Source organism: Diplotaxodon limnothrissa, linkage group LG1 (genome assembly GCF_057381915.1).
Source record: "Diplotaxodon limnothrissa isolate DT_005_m linkage group LG1, D_limnothrissa_male_GT1.1, whole genome shotgun sequence".
Lineage (NCBI taxonomy): Eukaryota > Metazoa > Chordata > Actinopteri > Cichliformes > Cichlidae > Diplotaxodon > Diplotaxodon limnothrissa.
The window spans coordinates 12,722,168-12,744,132 of NC_140596.1; the positions used below are offsets into that span (position 1 = coordinate 12,722,168).

A 21,965-nucleotide genomic window follows, 5' to 3' on the forward strand; every position below is an offset into this window, starting at 1 on the left:
GCCTTGGCATATTGTATATGTTCATTAAGTTTATAATGTCCAAACTTGGTGACATTCAGTGTAGGATGTTATGTTACTTTTTTTTTTTATTTCCAGTTTACACAGTGAGATGTGATGCTACTGACAGGGGGCGGGGGGAGGGGGGGGGGGGTTGTAGTTCTAGTCTCGTCACCATGAAATTCATCTGTTCTACGTTCCTGTATGCTGGAAACGACCAGGGTGTCCCTATTGCTGCTTGTTTTCAAGTCCAGAATATAGTTTCTTTCATTTTACTTTCAGCTATGATAATGTTCAGTTGGGTGGTGAGAGTAAAGGTTTGTAGTGTATTATTATCATCTTTGACCAGTGCTTCTTTCTGGCCCTAGTTAAACTCCAGACTATCACTTTATGCTTGAAACACATTATGCAGGATTTCTATTAAAGAGTCGGTTTAAAATCCAGATAGTGTTGGTTCTATGGATAAGAGCAAAATCTGAATCTGGTAAAGATTCAGGAGTGTTTAGCAATTTATGTCAGAGTCTTTTTAGAGGTTTGTGAACCAGCCCTGGTTTTCTTTTCTTGTGTTTGTTGTTAATGGTAGAAGAAGTGACTGATTAATTTGTCCAACTCAATAGTTCCAAGGGTAGTGCGAAGTCTGAGATTTTTGAATATATTTACAGTGCAATGTTGAGTCTTGTGTCAATCTCACAAGTGTGGCATTCATGGACACATCACACAGTCTTCACCTGCACCAGAACAGCACACATTCAGCTGCAATGGGACTTATGTATGTTGATATCTGTTTGTGTGTGTGAGTGTATGCATGCTCTTTTGTTGCAGCACTAAGCATGTACTTTTACATTAATGACCAAAAAAAAAAGTTCTTACTGGCATGTATTTTTTGGAGGTTGATATGCTTCTCCAGTTCCCGCCGCAATGTTACTTCAGCGCCATACTTTCCCACCGTCCCATCATCCACAAGGAGGAAATGGGAATGCAGGCTGTTGAGAACGTTTAGTTTGCTGAGAGGATTCAGTAGTGTCTGATATGGAGCAATAATCTGCAGTGTGGAAAAGAGCAGCCATTAACAGCAAGAAAAGTAAAGGAAAAAAAGGAGACTATACACACATATATACATATATCTTTATATGCACACATAAATTACAACTTCTGTGGCGCATTAACATTCAGGTTAGTCACAATAAGCTGCATCTTACGTCTCTGCCGATGAGATCGTTCCTGTTTTCAATCACTCCCCAGGGTGCAATCCCGATAGTGCAAATTTTCTTTGATGATCTTGAACAGTGTTCTTTGAGAGCATCTCCCACATGTTTTGCTACACCTTCAGAAACAAATAAAAAAAGTAAGCTTTTATTCTTTCTTTAAAAAAGGTTTCCACTGCTAAATATTCCTTATTATTATTAGAAATAAAACTGTCCACCCAAGTCACATATCTCAGCATAATCTTTCACCATTAAAAATGCATTTTATAGATATATTTAATCAATGTTGTGAAAAGAAATGGACAACCTCCATCTGACTTTCAGACACTAAAAACATTGGATGGGTTAAACTATAATACATCATATCAGCAGATTTATGAAAGATGCCTAAAGGATGCTCAAAATCTACCTACTAACAGTCTATATTTAAAGTAACCTCGACAATAAGGTTGGGTGATATGTAAAATGTTTCCAACCGACATTCATCAGGCCAATAAATGACAATAGGCGATATATTCACCTGACTTTTTCGTGACATTTTGATGGGCAGAACTTATTTGCGCGTTAAGAACATAGAAGAAGTCCAAACATGGAGGGCTTAGTTGCAGCTGAATGAGTTTTAGTAGATATTTCACTTCTTTATTTTAGATTTTAACTTTTAACATTTGAAGTGGTTGTCGCCACAATCCGCCACACTTTTCAGTCACACTTCCTTAGTTTTTCTGATGTTAGTTTGTCATGCTTTAATGATATGTGAACATCTTTTGTACATGTTTTCATATGATATTTAACATCAGTTTGTTTTAAATGTTTTTCTTCTTCACTGTCTGTCTGTATAATAATTAATGTTGCTAATGCACGATGTAAGGTGCTGCACAGTAAAGCAGCATGATTCATTATTGATGAATGTGATAAGTGGTTTTAAAATGCGTTTGTTACTAATTTTGGTCATTTTCTATTAAACAGTTCTCAAATTTAACTAAACACTTCAGTGTTTCTTAGCTTTAGACTAGTTGTGGATTACTGTGCTTTTCCATAGAGGCATGCTTTTACTTCACTGCCAGTGTATTTGGGATCATTCTGAAAAACCAAAGCCGTTGCCAATCAGATGCTTTCCAGATGTTATTGCATAGTGAATCAAAATCTGACTACTTTTCTGGGTTCATCATTCCATCAATTTTTACAAGATCTCCAACACTGAAATGCAGCCCAAAACCTCCTATGTTTTACAGACAGCTGTAGACATTCACGGTTGTGCCTCTCTCATGCCTTCCTCTATGTATAATCATCACAATTTAAACCAAACATTTCTAATTCAGCACTCTATAAGGCCTGTTGCCACTGATTTTCAGTTTGCATACCTTAGCCAGTTCTCTCTGTTTCCACTCCTTTAAAAATGGCTTCTCGACAGCCACCCTTCCAACTGAGAAAAACTCCAGCGAAGCTTCAGTGAACAGTAGATGGCTCAACTGAAAGGCTGGATGAATTTTCTATTTCTTAAAAGACTGTTGATCTGCTACAGGAGATTCTTTTTTAAGACCTGCTACTTCTTTTGTCCTCCATTTGTCCAATCTTCTCAATTTTTTTTAAGGACCCTGCACACAATGTCAAGACATGCTAAGGTTTGGGCTAACATTTCTTTGAGAACTACCTTGTTGGTGCAAGAATACAATTCTATGCCCATCAAACTGTTATCTTTGGCCTTTTTCATAGATTCACCTAAAGAAATAAGAGAAAATTAAGCGTTTTAAAAAGCCTAAACCTACAATTTAGATTTGTATGGTTAATATTAGTTCTTTGCTAATTTGTCTGTTGTGTGCAGACACAACACTGGTCCATCACCTTTTTTAATACTTGAATGATTCATAGGTCAGATTTAATTGGCTTAACAAATCTGTTTGGGGTTGTGTGAGAAAGGCCAACTGGCATAAAAATCTGCCAAATCATAAATGCAGAGCTACCCGTTGTGGCGACCCCATGGAAATAGGGGAGCAGCAGATGTAGTTTTATTAAGTGATAAATCTACCATTAGTTTATGTTTTTCAATTTTCTCTCATTCTTAGACAAAATAACAGCCCATGTTCCTCTCTTGTTCTCTGTTCATTAAAGTACATGCATTGCTGTCAGGTAGCAGAGTCCAAATAAATAAAAATAAGTCCAAATAAAAGAAACAGGAAAAAAAAAACCCAGAGTGTTAATGACCAAAATGCCACTGATGGGACCAGCTCACAACAAGTACATTAGCCCTGGAGTTGTTTGTGAACCACAATCCTCACTTGTTGGATCCTATAAATTCAGCAGTAATTTGTGAGCCGGGAGACCATCCCAACTGGCCAAAGTACCAGAGATGGATTAAAAGTAATCACCGGTCTGAGTAATTGACCCTGTGAGTAATGATTTAAACACTATGATCAGACCACAACATCTTAACGCCATACTGTGGCTGCAAACACACATCAGCCTCGACTCACAACCAAATGACACGGTTAGAGAACTTCTGCTACATCAGCGAATCACCATTAACGGGCTGTTTATTTGTGTAGGATTGCATGGCTAAGAGTCTTCCAAAGAAAAATGCCTTTTAAGAATTTGTTAATATATAGAAATTATAATTATTATCATTAGAATTAAAAATTAATAATAATAATAATAATAATAATAAAGCATGTTTATTCAGATATATTAATAAGTGTATTTTTCATTATACCAAGAATCCGCTGACTCAACAAGGAAATTTTACATTTAATTAGGTTTGTTGTAATGACCAATTTCTCCTACGCGAGAATAGTACAGGTAACTGTCGAGTGAATTCACACCAAGTAATGTCATATATCCTGCCTCTTTCATGCTCCACCCAGGGATCACCCTTCCCCAAACCAAAGCAGAGTATTTCTAGTAGAAGACCATTTATTGTGTGCTATATGCGAAAAAGATAATCTTCCACCCAATCAAGCATAGTTGGCAATTCATTTGAAAACCAAAAGGATTTCAACAACAGATATCTTCCTATTGGTCAAACAATTGATGGGCGTTACCTTCATGAGAAGCTACATCAAATATGTTCCAGGACTGACAATCATTTTCTAGCAGCACCAAAAACAAACTACCCATGAAGTTCTGTCACCAGTTCGAACTTGCCAAACCTAATGGAGGCTGCTATGCTTTCAGCATTATGATCAACTTTTGGTTTTATTTCTAACACATTTTGTCTAATCGCGCAGCATTCAGTGATGGTTTCAGTGGTTCCATCCACCAGTAGCAAAACTAATGAAGCCTCTTGTCTCATTAAAACATAAAGATGATACCACAATGGTCAGTCACTGCTGAGAATATGAGGCCTATTAAGACTTATTCCTCAGAGTTCTTGTGCTGAGGGAATAAAGATCTATTTGTGAAAACCACATGAAAATGTTCATCCCGAGACTCTGATTTCAGTATAAAAACAAAGCTATAATGATTTAATATCCTTGAAGTGCAACTTGTTCAAAATGTATTGAGGCCAGTAACACTGAAAAGGTAGAGTCCACTCAGTGCACTGTGGCTGATAAAGTTAATCTACAGATAACGCAGTTTCTTCCCGCTGAGCACATGTTGGACAGGACTTCCTTTCCACAATGACTGAACAACCTGTTAAACATGAATCTGCAGCTTTTGTAAAAGAAGAGTTTGATCATTAACAGTCTGATTTATATAATTGTTCGGTTTCTTTTGGAGAAACAGATTTAAATATTTTTGAATATACATATAAATGTACATTGTGAGAATCTGGACATAAAAGTGTAGATTTCCAATATTTTCCCTAATTTCAACAAAAATAAAAAAATGCCTTTCCTCATTTAAAAATCAATCTGAATTGCAAGACCTTTTAAAAAATGATACAACACGCAGAAGAACTTTGTCCTTTCCACAGTATTTCAAAAAGAACAATGTTTCTCTGATTATTTACCTGTGTTAACACCACCGGTGAGAATCCAGGCCCCGGTGGTGACAGCAGCTTTGATGAGGCCCTTGCCGATCACCTGCTTAATGCGGGGGTGCAGGTCAAAGTTCTGAACTCCTCCGTGGACAGAAATGAGGATCTTGGGAAGCTCCATGTGCCACTCCTTTAGCATCAGTCGTAAAATGCTGTCTGGCCTCGTGTCATGGGACAAGCGTACATACTGTCCACAGTTTCACAAACACAAGAAAAACATGTTAGCGTAACACACAACAAAGAAAGGATGGGTCATCACACACAATAAATTTGTGTTTGGATTGAAGAAACTTGCCTTTAAATATTATAGAGAGTGAAGTGCCACGGAAAAATAAGCTAAAATCAATTGAAATACACAATCTGCACTATTTATCAAACCGTTTTTGATCAAACTGTTTTGTTTTTTTATTTCATCAAGTCGAGCCTAAAGTTGTTTACCTATAAAACTCCAAGACCAAGGATATCTATGTAGAAGTCACCACACCTTAAATACAGTGATGGAACACCCGCCCCCCCCAACACAGTTTCTATATTAATGTTAAATTAAAAAAATTTAAAAAAAAGTAAACATGAGACAGCAAAGGGGATTAGCCCCTCACCTTGGCTCTGTATGAGTGAGACCCTCCCTGGAAGTTGATGACACCATAGGCATCAGTGGGTCTGGCCTCTGTGTGTTTTTCCACTGACCACTCCTCCAGCTCGGGCATAGGCACATTGGAGCTCTCACCCAACTTCACATCTGAGTACTTGGTGGCCAAGCTGGCTGTGAAGCCAGCATGTTGGCGCACCAGCCGCCCACAGCAGCACCTTAAAAAAAAAAAAAAAAAAAAAAAAAAAAAAAAAAAAAAGCCAAGATGAATTTTTCAAATGTTTGCCGTTTCAATTATTATTAGCCATGATACAATTTTGAAGAAATAAAAAGAATAACAGGAAACCAGTAAAACAATTACAACAAGAGTTTTCAAAAGCAGAACAATAATCTAGAGAAACAAACAGTACAAGGAACAGGAATCCATGCCACACCTGATAAATATTCCTGAAGTGTTTTTCGGAAAACACTGCGCTCTTCAACTGAATATTATGTTGAACTATGAATGTGAGCCTATTATTTTTTACATTATTTTCTATAAACACACATTGCGACAATGTTGGCACCTCAAAATAAACATTGCTGCGGTTTCAAATCATGCCAGCCAAGTATAAGTAGCCACTATAAATCAACAAGTTCAGGCTTTAGATTAGGTTTTTTTTTTTCCCCTAAGATTTCCTAACATCTGTATGTGTACGAGACAACACTGTCATGTGAGGCACACAGCTCTGGCTGAGTACAGACGCCCTGTCCACCTGCAAAGCAAACCTCCTGTTTGCAATGGGCAGACAATCAAAAGCTGCACAAAAAGGCAGAGAAGCTAAAGCGGCACATCATCATTAACAAAAACTGTTTACATGTGCATAGGATCCCTTGTTCAAAATAACATCTTCCCCCAATAGGCCAGAAGATGAGATTATTAGTCATTTATTTATATATATTTTTTTAAACAAGCCCCCCCCCCAAAAAAAATGCCAATTTAATTACAGAACGTACTCCAGCTAGATTATTAAGAATATAGGATAATTAATTTGTTTATATACAATTTATATTTTTTAAAAAAAAGCTTCAGAAATAGCAGTAATGGAGAATAGTATTGGAGTGCATGCTGTGTTAGATATAGCAATTTATGTGTTAGTTTTCATTTTAACAACTTCTTAAATTAGTTGTGCTATGACTGTGCAAAACAAACCAGCGATGAATGGGAGCAGTTCAAACCCATTCCTTAAGATTATAATAACCTTTAATGTAGTACTTCTAGTGACATTTTAATCAGGAAAAAAAACCTACTCATTAGTGAGGGTTCATTTAACCTAATCTGCTTCACAGTTGAATTAGTTGGTGGAAACATCGTCACAGGTCCAAAAATGACCCCAGGCCATTGGACCATTGATTTTGTCAAACCCTGCATTAATAGTAATGGCATTCAGGTGTACAAAGAATTCTCAGGTACTACTCAGCCGCCTGGGACATGTACTGTATATTTAGACTTAGTCAATCAGTGCAATATTGCATGTGTTTTTTGTCATCTGTATGTTTAAGACCCTTTTGCAATAAAGTAAAGGTGCAGGTATTTGAAATGATTGTACAATTCATTGGACTATTGGACCTAGTTTTGCCTTGTTTTAGTGTTTTCTGGTTATAACTCTAGCACACAACCTTCACAATCTTTCAAAGCCTCTTAACATAGTGTGGCAGAAGCCAAGACAATGGAGACAGCTTTAAATAAATAAGAAGAGTAAAACAAATTCAGCAAAACAAATTGTCCTTTTCATTTACAAGATCGACCCCTGGAAGTACTAAGTCTGGCTCTGTCTACCTGTGACATAAAAAGAGAAGTAGGTACCCTTATTTCCTCTTTTGCAGCAATATGGGATATTGCTTATATGGGGGTATAGTGCAAATGTACTCGATATCATTACATAATCTTAAAATAAATATAAAATAAAACACATTCACTGAAATCCAGTTCTCATAACGGCTCTTTAAGCTGCTACTTAAAGAGGGTACAACATATTGGCCCCATTGCCGAAGTTTGCTACCTGGATGAGAATCTGGTTTTGTTTTTCAAAGCCATACCCTTACACATGTCATTCTTTATACTTTGTAATAACAACTTCATGACACTGATGTACCCCATTCTTTTTACAGCTGAAATCTTGATTATAATTTCTGTGTTATAATTCTAGCTCCACCAAAATCAATCAACTTGGGTTGATATTCTGTCTTTCTCCATTAAAATGAAACTTCCAAAAAAAATAGGGGTCTCATTTCTTTGTAAGTGAGCAAACTTACTTAGCAGGGTATTAAATGTATTAATTATAATTAATTAATTGTAATTAGTAAATTAAAATTAATGAGCTGTATTTCATTCTCACAAAGCAGCTCTATAAGTAACAAGACAAGTCAAAGTCATGCCCAGCTGACACAAAGTTATTGTTACTATCATTCATCATTTATTCATTACTATCAAGACTTGAACTTCCAGTTCATGGTCAAAGGTGTAGTAACTGGCACTTGCTTTGGGGCGCTAAGCTTAATCCATCTGGGAAACATGTGGGCAGAGTATAGCATTGCTTATGAACATCTCCTCATTCTGCCATACAAGTACAATGGCCACAGTGAACAAATCAGTCCTCCATTAAGGCAACTCGTTTAAAGTGACACTAAAAATAAGCTTGGGTTAGATTTTGGTCTCACCCGTTTCAAAATATTACACCCTTGTCACTAAAACATCATCTAGACGAACCCTGAAATTATTAACTGATGGACTAATGTTAGGATAAATTTAAATGGCTCTCACATTTCCTTTTCCGCAGGAGAATTTCTTATGCTTCAGCTCTTAAATCGCAGTATTATTGACCCACGAGACAAAAAAAAAAAATAAAAATACATATTATTCTTATAACTTAACTATTTGAGTTATCGGAAATTATGACCATTCCACTACAAAAAAACCCACATCAGCTAATCTTATTGTGCTGATATATGCACACAGATCCTGACAGTTTCAGCTGTGTAAGGCCAGGATCATCTACTCATTATTGTGGGTATACGTTTTTGGGTTTGTTTGTTTTTTTGCATTTCCATGACTTATTGTATCTATAACATCAGTTAGCACTGCACTGTTCAGGACTTTGTGAGATAAGCAGATGCTGAGTTTATGTTGGAACGCAGTTGCCCATTTATTTAGACAGTGAGTTCAAAATAACTGCCTGGAGGGCTGCAGAGTGGCATGGCTTGGCTTCTAGAAACATTTTAATATTCTCCACAAGATGTGTGCCAAACATTGCCAGACAGGATTCACTGGCAGGGACAAAGGTGATCTAATTCACAGCCTCTTTACTTCTTTCTCCATTTCCATCATTTGTCTATCTCCCTCTCGTGTCAGCCAGATGTTGACACCGGTCTCCCTTAAAGCTTCTGCCTGGGTGTGTAACTGCAACAGTATTGTGGTACTTCCAACTCTGAGGCAGCAAGCTACTAAAACATATACACAACTGAAATACTGGACACACTTGGTAAAAGTGTGTCCAAGATATGAACCATCTACAGATCAATGATGACAGATTTTTCTAAAAACAAAAAAGCCTAATTGTTTATCATTATTGAGTCTGAGCTTTGTTTTCTGTCTTCCTCTACTAGCCTTAGGGGAGAATACGCATCCTAACACATAAAGCCTGGAATTTAATTGTTTCCTGGTAAAGGTTGTTGTTTAGTGGAATTTCAAAGGAATTGCAAAGAATTTACCTCTGGGGGTTATTCTGATGTAAAGCAGCTGGTTAGGCATGGATTCTGCCAGGCTAACCCTGTCAGATAACAGAGAATGAGTCGAACAACAAGCAAACAAATACTCACCTGACGAGCTGCTGGCAAATCTGGCATCCTGGAAGGCATCTGAAAGAAATGCCACAACAACTCAGTCAGTGCGAATATAAATAAAAACAGAATAGATAAATCTGAAGAGTATTTCCGACCATACACGACGGTTCTAAAACAAGACTAATGTGAGGGTTTGATTTCTCCAAGTCTGGAGGAAGTTCTCAGCAGAGAAAGTTCTTTAAGGACATTAAGGAAGGTTAACTGTCTCCTGGGCAGACAGCCCGGTTAAGTTGGCCTTTAACCAAGAGACAGTTATGAAACCTTCCAAAGGGACTCACTTTGATCACAGTCACATGCCACACTTTGACCTAATGTTAAATGAGCCTGTGTTCACTAACACCTCTGAATCATTTAGCAGAAGCCGCACATATAGCAGTTAACAGAGAATAACCAGTTTGCAAATAATTGATGTAAAAGAAAACACAGGAAAACGAGTCACCCATCATTATTGTGAGTTTACAAGAAGAAAGGAAGACATCCAAGGACTGTTTAACTGTAAATATAAGCTGCTGGTGGGAACATAAATTTTTTTTTTTTTTTTTAAATCACCTTTTCCTTTCCCGTTTCTCTGAAAGTGGATGAGTATTTATAGCAACTACTGCCCCTTTAACAGAGCTGTTTGATGTTTGTCATGCACACAGTGTGGATAAGTGGCCTTCATGACACGCCAAGCCAAGAAGACGCCTGCATATAATTTCAACACTGCATTGTAAGATTCCAGTAAGTCTGCAGAAAAATACTGTGTCAAAAGACCTAGACAGACAGACAGATAGCTATATATCTCTCTATCTACACACATAAAAGATTCCTAGTCCAATTCTCACTGTGAGGATGACATTTTATTACTTTCACACTGGTATAAAGCAGATACCTGAAGCTGGGGTATAAACATCATATCAGAGCTAACAGTGCTAATATTGCTTTTTTTTTTTGGGGGGGGGGGGGGGGGGGGGGGGGGGAATCCCATCCCTAAGATTGAAAGAAGTCACGATCCACAGGTTCATCACTTGCTTAACCCCACACTTAAATCTGTAATTTTATTGACAGACGTAAACATTAAAACAGACTCATTTTGCCTCTGGAGAGTAGTCGTTATGGTTTGGGCCTTCTTTAACTCACACCATGCAATTACGCCGTTTCCATGGCTATCACCAGCAGACTCACTACAGTAGGTCTAAGCACATACCTGTGGGGGTCCTTTGACACTGGAAGTATGTACACACATTCCCTCTTGGTGAAAGTGCTTTCTATCCAGGATTTCTGGGACTGTGAACAAAAAGAAAGAGTTGTGAGCAGTGGCAGCTGAGGTCTCTCATGTTTAACGGACTCAAATGCAATTCAAGAAAAGTATACATAAAAGATACGTAAAGAAAAATTTAATGAGAATAAAAGCAAAGTATGTTTTAAGTTATTTATGACAATGTTAAATAATAAACTTCAAGACATCTTAAAAGGCTAAAAGGGATGTTGCACCCCTTAATACAGGATTTAGTCTATAACAATTTAAGGGGATTAGAAGGTTTAACACAGGAGAAAAATGAAACAGTCATATAAAATCATGACAAAAAGAGCTGACGAGGAACACCAGTTAGAGGCATCTACCAAACAGTATAAACAGCCTTCTAATTCTACAACAGCATTTTTCTCGTAACAAAGGTTTATGGTGAAGGAATTTTCATTTAATGCCTCGTGCCTTATTGTTCCCCTCCAGAGCAGCTCAGAGGAACCCAAGGGCGATTAGCACTATTAATCTCTTCAGCACAAAGAGGGGAACCTGCAAACACCTTCTCCAAAACATTTCAACAATTCCTTAAAATCTGACAAAAGTAGCAGAGCAACATTTTCTCCCGGAGGTCACGTTAAACATTTCTCAATATCAGCATGTTGTTTGATATAAACTAAACAGAAGCATCTTAAATTCAGGATCCGAAGTTACATCCAACACAACAGGATTTAAATCTGCCTCCAGAAAATACTGAAAACATGTCAATAAGCATGTCATCCCACATCTTGACTAGTGACAATAAGCAACCAAGTTTGTACCTGGATGTCCTCCTCTTCATCTCTGTGTTTAAGGGCTTTGTACAGAAACATACCAGGGCTCCTTCACGCATCTCCTGGACAAACCACAACACCCACAGCCTCTCCCGAGTCCTGGGTCATCAGCAGCAACTCACTGTGCTGTTAGATCTGCACGCAATTTCCATACAGGTCTCAAAGTCTACAGCTGCACAGTTACCATACAGACCCAGCTCGAGTTAAACGCTGAGTGATCAGTGAGAGGTTGCAGCCTCCAAACTCCATCCACAGTTAATCTGTAAGAAGCCACTCAGGGGGCAGATGAATGTGTCTGAGACAAACTAGATATTATACTTAGGCTGGAGAGAAAGAAGTGAGGGAGGCAGGGGTGTGGGAGAGGATTAGTGGATGGGCAGAGACCTCAGTGATATATACCTAGTTGGCTACTGACAACACACCACCAACTGTGATTCATGCAGTACACACAAAACCTCTCCCAACAACTCAGGCACTACAATTAGTCTTTAAGAAACCTCCTTTACTTTGATACTCATTTATAGGAGAACAGCATAAAAAAATGCCAGGATTAAATAAAGGCAACTAAGTTTAAACAAAAAGGTCCCAACATGGATTAATACACCAACTTAACGAAGATCCTGAAAATTAATATGGGTACAAGGGGGTCCAAACATTATTGTTCAATTTCCACTTCTATGTCAATAAAATATAAAGTAACATTACCTTTACAAAGAGATTTATGTTTACACAAATGCCATTTATCATATTCAGCTGTTTTTTAACATATCAGAACTTTTTTTTTTTTTTTTTTTTTTAAATCAGTCCTAGCAGTTTGTGGGGATGGAGCATTCAGGTGTGTCTTAACATAATGCCAAGATGGAAAGACATCAGCAATGATCTTTAAAAAAAAAAAATCAATTATTACTGTCTATCAATCTGTAAAGGATTATAACGCAATTTCCAAACAATATCAAGTCCATAATTCTAGTGGGAAAAAAAAATCATGACAGCTGTTAATATTCCCAGCAGTTGAAATTCACCCAAAATGAGACAATGTTCAGAGAAACAGCACAAAAAAAACAAAAACAAAAAAACAAAAACAACAACAGCAACATCTCAGACTCTACAGGCCTCGGTTAGCATGACAAATGTTAAATGTCGTGGCAGTATAATTAGAAAAAGACTGAACAAGTTATAGGGTGTTGGGCAGGGTTGCCAGTAGAAACCTTCTCTCTAAAAAGAACATGGCAACACAGCTTAGGTTTGCAAAACTGCATGTGAACAAACCGCAAGACTCCCGTAACTGTCCGCTGGACAAGACCAAAGTAGACATGTTTGGCTGTAACGCACGACAGCACATTTGGCAAAAACTAAACAAGGTATCAGCGTAAACACCTCATGCCAACTGTCAAGCATGGTGGTGGAGGGGTTAGAATTTGATTGTTTTGCAACCACTACAAGCTGCACCTGGGTAACTTGCAGTCATTGACCGTATTAACAAAATAGTCTCGAGTCAAATATGACAGCATCTGTTTAACATCTAAAGCTTGGCCCAAATTGGGACATGCCACAGGACGATGATCAAAGCACTCTAGCAAATCTACAGCAGAACGGTATAAGAGAAAAGAATAAAGTTGTTGTGATGGTCCAGTCAAAGTGCAGACCAAAACCTAATTGAAATACTGTGGCAGGGATATTAAGAGAGTTGTACAAAAACCTCAATGAACTGAAACAATATTGAAAAGAAGAGTGGCCCAAATGTTTCCACAATGATGTAAGAGCGATAAAGAGTGATAAAGTCTTAAAGCAAAGGCTTACTTCAACTAATTGCTTCAGTTAGGGGTTTTTTTTTGTTTATTTTTTTTTTAACACTGCTTTTTCCATTTTGGCTTCCTTTTTGTCGACTAATGATGTGGTATAATACATCATGCACTGTTGTTCACCTGAGGTTGTATTTAAATCATTTTAAATCCTATTATGTGCTGATACATTAAAATCTTTGAATAGAAAGACTGTGTACTTTTTCACGACTGTATGGGACAACCACTCAAGCAGTATTTAGTTACAAAGAAACATGTTACCGTTATGCCATTACCATTTTCTGCAATTCAGTAATATTCGTTTACTAAATTTATCACATTACAGTTAAAAATCAAACTATTGTGTCACTACTTGTGCAACACTCTTCAGTTATCTGCAGAAGGGAAAAAAGGTCATCCGATATGGTTTTTCTCCTTTCACTCTAGCTCCTGCACAGGGAGAAGAAAATGATACAATGGTCTACAGCTTTTGACAGTGGCGATATGAACATTACTTTGAGTTACAATACACAAAAAGACAAAGTGCTGGTAAAATCCAAAGTGTGCAAAAGTCAGAAACTGTCCACCAATTCTAGCACAAGATCGGCTCTTGTGCTCAGTAGCAACAATAGTGGGGAAAATAGGTGATGTTTTGCTCCCGAGCAAGATAGTTACTCAACCACCATTATCAATAATAATGATAACAATAATAATGTTTGTTTGTGTGTAAGTGAGAGATCTTTTTTTCCAGATTTCTTTGAAATTGCCATTGAATTTAGTTTTCCAGTTTGTGTTCTTGTGTACCAATTGAAGCTTCTTCCTATTTGGAATTAAGATTTTAGTTTATTATGTATAAACACCTATGTTAAAATACAGTTGTACAATTTTACAGTACATTTCACATGTTCAACAGAAAATAAATATTTTACTGTATATGATTAAGAAAATTAAACTTATATCTTCACATGTGAGGAGTAAAAAGAGCCCTTTAAGCTTAAAGGAAATAACATATTTGATTTCTATCATGAGATACTTATATTGACTGATAAGAAAAAAATATACGATTTTTTTTTCCATAGCCCTTCTTCGTCATCCTGCCCTACCCCTGGCAGCATGCTCAGACAGAGCCGGTTGGTTTTTTTTCCCCCTCTGTGGCTTTATTTTTAATAATTGCACAACAAAGGCAATTGAGATTACAAGTTCTACAGTTTTACAACTCTTCACACACACACGCGCACACACCTTGGATTACCAAGTCAGAGTTGGTGTGACTTCTGACGTTTCAAATAGAGATGGACCGATCCGATATTACGTATCGGTATCGGTCCGATACTGACCTAAATTACTGGATCGGATATCGGAGAAAAATAAAAAATGTAATCCGATCCATTAAATATCACGAAAGCACCTCACAAAACTTGCAACATGCCGTAACTCACCTCAGAACGTTAGCACGTCGGAGCAGTATGCATCACGTGATAGAGCGGCTGTGGCATGCGGGACCTGTCGGTGGTCTGGATAGCATTTGGAGCTTCGCTAGCAACCCGGCATTTCATCTCCGACAAAGTTATCCCCGGGAGAAGTAAAGCAAGTGTGTAAGTCCATCTCTAAATGTTTGTAAAGCATTCCTGCGTTAAGCTTAACAAACGACTGCCTCTTCTTGCTGCTACTTCAATCATGAAACTGCTTAATGATCAGCTGATCAGCTTTTCTGTCGCGAGTCCGTCTCTCTGGTTTGCTTTTGGCCCACTTTGCACCAGAAAGAGGAAACCAGTGGCTGAACAACAGCAGCACGTTTAAGCTTGATCAGCTGTTGTTAGAATTTATTTAATATTACTTTCTACACCAGGATCTTTTTCTTCGTAGCTGACGGCTGGTAACTGTGCAGGGGCGGATCTAGCAAAGTTTAGCCAGGGCATTATAGGGCATTAACAGGGAAAGGGGGCACAAAGACATACTTTTCTTTCTTATTCTCATTTAAAATGTCTAGCTTTTAATAAATAATTATCTGAATCTTACACCCAAAGTTTTAATCTGATGTAAAATGAATAGAAGTCAATTACTGTATATAGTGACTATTAAGTCTAATATATATACCCTAGTAAGCTATAGTACTTTTTCCTTTGGGAAGGTACCATCTGTGCAGTCTGCAATTTTGTTGAAGAAAGATGTTGAATCTATTTAATATTTCTTGAAAAATAATTGATTTCTGTGCATTTTTTTTTCACACTGCATCAAATTAAGGTTGATTACGTTGATTAAGCATCATGAGGTGGAGCGTGAGGGGTGGTTCCCCATTTTTTATTTATTTATTTTTGTTGTTGCTGGGAGTTGGAACCCTATTAGTTAGGTTGCTTAATATTTACGCTAAGTACTCTTTAAAATACCAGAATAGGGAGGATGGTGTAGGTTGAAGTTTATTAGATTGATCAGTATTGCTGAAATATTTTTTTTTGCATACAGGTTTAACAGAATAGCTTTAGTGTAGTTGTTGTTTTAAACTTGAGTATGAACTTATACAAAATGCAGCAAGATATTTAAAAAAAAAAACAGTTTTGTTGATTAAAAACATTATATCGGATTCATATCGGTATCGGCAGATATCCAAATTTATGATATCGGAATCGGTATCGGACATAAAAAAAGTGGTATCGTGCCATCTCTAGTTTCAAACACACCATGTGGTTTTTGTCATAATCAAGCGACACTACCTGAAATGAAGTGACGGCACAGATTTGCTGCCTAAAAAAATACAACCTGCATACTACTGAGATAAAGGGTCTTAAATCAAAGAAGAATCAAAGAAAAGCTGCTTAACAGACCAAAACTTTGAATTTTGACCACTGAATTCTTTTATTTATTTATTCTCAAATTTTATCCTGATTTCTGTAAGAAAACCTTTGAGGGTTTTTTTTTTTTTTTGGGGGGGGGGAATTTATTATCTCAGTAGTGGGATTATTACCTTCACTGTTAGTATGGATACAGGTTTTAGTCAACTGTCTTCATGAAGCCTTTGCTAACCACAGAGTGTAGATCAACCCACAATTATCAAAACCACTTATTAAAGATGGTAAATAAAAAGTGGGTGCCACTTAATGGTTGGAATAATCCCCAAATTTAGACCTGCAGTTCTTAAGGTACGACCCAAACAGTTAAAAGATTTTAGAAAACAGATAAATACACATTATAACATCAGTAAGGCATAAAAGCTCGTGACAGAGCTGACCCCCTGATCTGTTTTCAGTCTTTTTTGCTAAGCCACCTGGCTCTGGGCTCCATCTTTATATTTAACACACAGACACACAAGAGCAGCATTAGTCATCACATCAAACACAGAAGGTAACCACAAAATCTTGGACTTCTTTTAATTAAGGTAATTCTGACTTTTTGCCAAACTACATGTACAAATCTTGCTTACTTGCATAGTCACCACCCAAAGGCCCATGCTGAGCCAGGAAAAACCATGTTTAGCACTGGTTTAGAGCATGCAATTACAGGCAGTCATGGGAGGCTAAACCACTGTATCCAATGACGTTAAATAGTAGGTTTGATATTTGGTGAGCCAATTAGAAAAATAGTATTGTTAGTGCTTGAAGCAGTCTATCCACGTGATAACACTTCAGATTTGTCATTTTAAAAAGGAAGAATATGTTGGCTATCACAACATGCTGGCCATGATAACAATGGCACTGGTCTACAAGAAAGCAGGAAAACATAGCACAACATAAAAACACCCCAGCAAAGAAGCATGAATTATGTAGTTATTTACTGCAATGGCTTTGCATCCTTCCCCCACTGTCCACCAATTTTTCAAAAGACTGTATTTAAATGATGGAAGGACTATCATGCCACCCATTGGGTATAATTAACTCCCACAGTCCTCCTCCTGTCGCCATCTTTATGTTTTGATACTGGATGCTCGCAGTAGCAATTCGGCAGTAACGAGGCAGACCTGCTCCAAGGTGAACTCTGCTTTGTTGTCCTTTTTAGCTCTAACTGGTAACAAAATTTGTAAAATGAAACTAGTGACTGACACCATACAATTATCAGGTAAGAGTTTATTTAGGGAATGGAAGAAAGATAACACCGTCTTTTCCTCAGAATTCTTCACAATATTCGTGCTGCTACAGGAGTCACCCCCTGCAGGCATTTACAAGAATGCAGGTTTAAGACGCTTCTGCACTGGCTTCATTTTTTAGACCCGGGAGCTTTGCCTGTCTACGTATTCATATACAGTTAAAACACACTTTACCCCCTTTGAGTCATTTGTTCTTCACCACAAGATGGTTAGCTTTCGGTTTTTCCTCAAGTGATGAGCACCAGCAAAAGTAGTGACTATTGTCTAATATCTGCCAGCAATGCAGCAATAACACATCATAAGAGGACACACAACCATATACTGGCAGTTGCAATATCTTTACAGTTACACTAAGCAGAGAAAAAAGATAAGCACAGTTCTTTACTACAATAAGGAGTCGATATGACTGCCGCCTCATAGCTGAAACTGTCAAACACCAACTGCGCAAAACAAGACCAGCTCATGTGTTGATTGGCTCTCCAGGAGCAGGACAACCACCTTTCGCCTATAAATTTTTATTCAGTAACACGTGTCTTTTTAATGTCTCTGGTTTTAATGTAGCTGATAGGGCTGCTCGATTATGGCAAAAATGATAATCACGATTATTTTCACTGAAATTGAGATCACGATTATTTGACGATATTTATTTAACCCTTTAAGACCTACCATAGAACCAAGTCCGCCAGAGCTTTTTTTTTTTTTTTTTTTTTTTAACATGCTGTAGTGCCATTTGTGGGAGCATTTTAAGTTGCTATACATCAATACAACTGTTATAGCCCATATTTTAAAAATGTGTATGTATTAAGTCCATAGTAACTACATTAATTGCAAAAAAGTGCAATAAACTACAAAAAAATTGAAAATCATTTTTGTTTTGTTTTTTTACATATATTTCTACTTGGAGAAATTTAAGAGGTTTATCCCTCAAAACTTTAAATACAAAAAAGTTGCAAAAAATAGTATCCAAACAACAGGAAATTTATTTTGAGTGTCTTCATAGTTTTATTTTTGGAGATACAGCAATTTTTATATACTGCAGGAAAAACAAAATAACAATCCTATGATGCAAATTTGCAAAGAATGTGCATGTGCATCAAAATAAACTATTTCCAGCTGTGCAATTCGAGTTCTAAGGCCTACAAGTAAAAAACTACATTTTCCGCGAAAATGACGTCACTTGCGATAGTTCGTGTTGACGTCTTTTTCAATGTGGGAAGTGTTAAGAACAGCTGATCGGATCGGCAAAGCGTGTTTCTGGAATATTATGTTTTTGTTCCTGCAAGCACTTTTTATGCAATTTTTGCAAAGCTATATGTGGAAGGAAACCGTGACCTAGGACAAGCTGATGGCATAAGATGTAAATACAACTCCTCTGGTTTCATATGGAAAAAAAATTATTGTGCTAGCTTAGCGGTTCAGGTTCTACAGGGATTTAAAAATAGTTATACAAAACGAGCATGCTGCTCTGACCGGCTTTAAAGGGTTAACAATAACAATGTATTGAATAATGACTTTAAAAAATAATATAAAATAGTGTGCAAATACAGATAACAGTGCAAATGTTTGCAATATAAGAAATAAATGAAAAATGTAAACTTTGCAGTGTTGCTCTGTGGTGCAGCTACGACACCATAGCAAAGTTTACACACTGTGTCTACTTGATCCACGTCTGACTCCGCGAACCCATAATGTTTCCACACCACTGAAGTTTTTTTTTTTTTTTTTTACCTCTCTTTTCAACCAACGGCAGTCACTCTCCTCTCCAAATAACTTCTGCTTAGCTCTCCGAGCTTCCCTCGGGTCCTCTTAATTGTTGTGACGCGTGTTCGAAATGCAGACCAGTGCGCTTGATTTGCCACACGGAGCAGCGCGAGAGTAAAGCATGAGGGAGGGGCTAATAATCGGCTCAGTCATTTTTAATGATCGTTGAAAGCCCAGATCGTAATTGTGATTAAAATTCGATTAATTGAGCAGCCCTAGTAGCTGATGTCAATACTTTTTTCCATTTTTTTCCTACTATTATTGGCCTAACCCCCTCCAAACACATTTATTTAAAAAATAATAATAATCAATGAAGGAACAATTTTGTAAACACCTTCATGATAACACTGCTTCATGTATTAATGGCTTCTACTCCTATACCAGTACTGATGGGAGTTTCCACACCCATCAGTTGATGGGTTTGTGCACATCCACTAGAATAAATGGCTTCAGGGCTTTGATGACATCAGAGTTGGCACATGTACACGCAACATTAGTGAGCCTTGAACATGTCCCAGCCTAGTTGGGATTGAACAAAACTGATGATGTGATGCAAAAACAGAATGCCATCTAATAATCAGTATATCTGGATTACCTTATTTTAATAACAGCATTTACTATAATTGTAATCATTTAAATTAAAGCCATATTTATTGCATGGTGCCACATTTCCCCATATTTACTGAAACTTTTCCACATGGTTTACATTTCACAAACTTTGCTGCGTGATTTCATTTTCACCTTCTACCTGCACAGCAGGTCATTTGCTCTTTACTGCCCACTGGTTAACAGAATCGCTCATCTAATCAGTGCTCAACATCCAATTCAGTCTCGCTATCTGCTGAGCTAGTAACAAATGTGAGACACACCTGAGGAATAAACAGAGGTCTCTTTCTGTGATGTGGAGGAATGCATTGAAACCGTTGTCTTTTTGATCCAATACAATCTAACAAAGGGTTAATAAGGCAGATAAAAGCAAGACTGCTAACCTGTAACCATGGTACCTGAAAATGTCAGGCAACAAAAGACTTGAGCGTCACAGACGCTGCCAAAAAACACACACCAACTCTTACTCTCCCACTTCCTCGCTCCCTCCCTCTTCCTCTCTGGCTTCTTTCTGAGCCCCGGGTTTTTATGACAACTCCGATCACGTGGAAAATTTGACCCAGCACCTTTCTATCCTGTTCAGCTCAGCAGTGTTAGATACTGTGAGTTTTGTTTATGGGCAGCTATGTGCAACTGGGGGAATTAATATGTTAATTTGGAGAGACACAAATTTGATTGTGCACTGTCACTTTATCTTCCATCTGTCACCCCTCAGCCAGAAACCTTGCCAGCTGAGCTCTTCCTCTCCCCTGCTCCTTTTTCCCAACAATGTTACAAGGCTGGCTGGTCAACCCATCATTCCTCTGGCCCTGAGTGACGCAATACAGGGTGAGATAACATCTGGCTTGGCAATTCTATTACCCATTAAAAAGAGTGGAAGCAACGAGGTCAGCACTTCAGTGCAAGAGCTGTTCTCAGAACAAACAGAAAGACCTAGATTAATTATTGCCATTTTATTTTCTTCCATGTTTGATTTAAGAAGCTGTTACCAAATGTGCTGATAGAAATATAATTTCAAGAGCTTTCCCACCATTTGTAATAGACATAAATATGGTTCAGGATTTAAGCCAATTAAAAATGTTATTCTAGAGACTTAACCCAAAGATATGATTTTTTTCTTCCCTTAACAAGAACTACTACTGTGCCACAGATCTGCGACTCATCAGATCTAGGGCATCCTCCACGGTACAGTGAGCTTAGGCCTTCTCATGGAGATTTTTTTTTTGTCCGACTACTGATCTCTGAAGTGATTAACTCATAAGGTACACAACACAATCTTGAGACCTAATTATTAATTTAGATCATACTACATATGAAATGGACAATTGTAGGGACAGGACATTTAAAAATCTGAATTTTTTTTTTTTTTTTTAATATGTTTATTAAGATTTTTCATATAAAGAAAAAACAAAACAGACAACACAACAGTAAGGGCAACGGAGTTAGAAGTTAGCAGGAAGTTAGCTCGCTAGCTTCCATCTAAATACAATATAGCATGTCCTGACTGCGGGGTTTTGGAAACAAATTAAAACGTACAGCTCTGTTATCACTTCCAACATAAATGAAGACAGAAAACTAAACAGCAGTGATGTTTGTAGGGTTACTGAAGTTTGGCTAGCTGGTATATAGATTCTGATTCTGATATAAAGATGTGCTACGTGACCGCTAGCGACACAGCTATGTTAGCATAATATAAACAAGCTAACTTTTTTTCCCACTCGATAAAAGTTAACGTTGTGGAGGTAAGCATCAACAACACAGAGCTCTCAGTTCACACTCCTTTATTCGTCTCCAACATCAACTGCGCATATCGCGCCACAAAACACAGGAACACACTTCCTATACACTGGGTGTGAGTGGAGCCCTCTAGTGGTCCACCACAACGTGAGGGTTCTCAGTGGTCAGGAACAAATGTAATCGCATGGCAGGATGCTGTAAAAAAGGACCAAACTTCAGCCAGGAGAACTGAGATAATCCATCCACAATACGAGGTTAGTCATTCATATACTGCTGCATGGTCTGTGCTGTAGTTACATCG

At 37.6% G+C, this 21,965-nt stretch overlaps 1 protein-coding gene across 4 annotated transcripts in view; it reads right to left on the minus strand.

Annotated features, from left to right (window-relative positions):
• trpm7 (transient receptor potential cation channel, subfamily M, member 7) overlaps positions 1–21,965 on the minus strand; it is a 78,641-nt gene that overhangs the window by 43,997 nt on the left and 12,679 nt on the right. For 2 of the 4 annotated variants that reach the window (XM_085366581.1, XM_085366496.1), the window contains exons 1-7: positions 11,690–11,814; positions 10,833–10,912; positions 9,623–9,661; positions 5,775–5,982; positions 5,149–5,362; positions 1,197–1,321; positions 868–1,039 (exon numbers count right to left, since the gene is read on the minus strand). In XM_085366581.1, the coding sequence (XP_085222707.1) occupies positions 868–1,039; positions 1,197–1,321; positions 5,149–5,362; positions 5,775–5,982; positions 9,623–9,661; positions 10,833–10,912; positions 11,690–11,740 (889 nt within the window). In that variant the 5' untranslated portion in view covers positions 11,741–11,814. Of the gene's footprint in view, positions 1–867; positions 1,040–1,196; positions 1,322–5,148; positions 5,363–5,774; positions 5,983–9,622; positions 9,662–10,832; positions 10,913–11,689; positions 11,815–21,965 lie in introns of those variants that run through there. The other 2 variants (XM_085366410.1, XM_085366330.1) reach the window with 1 other exon arrangement.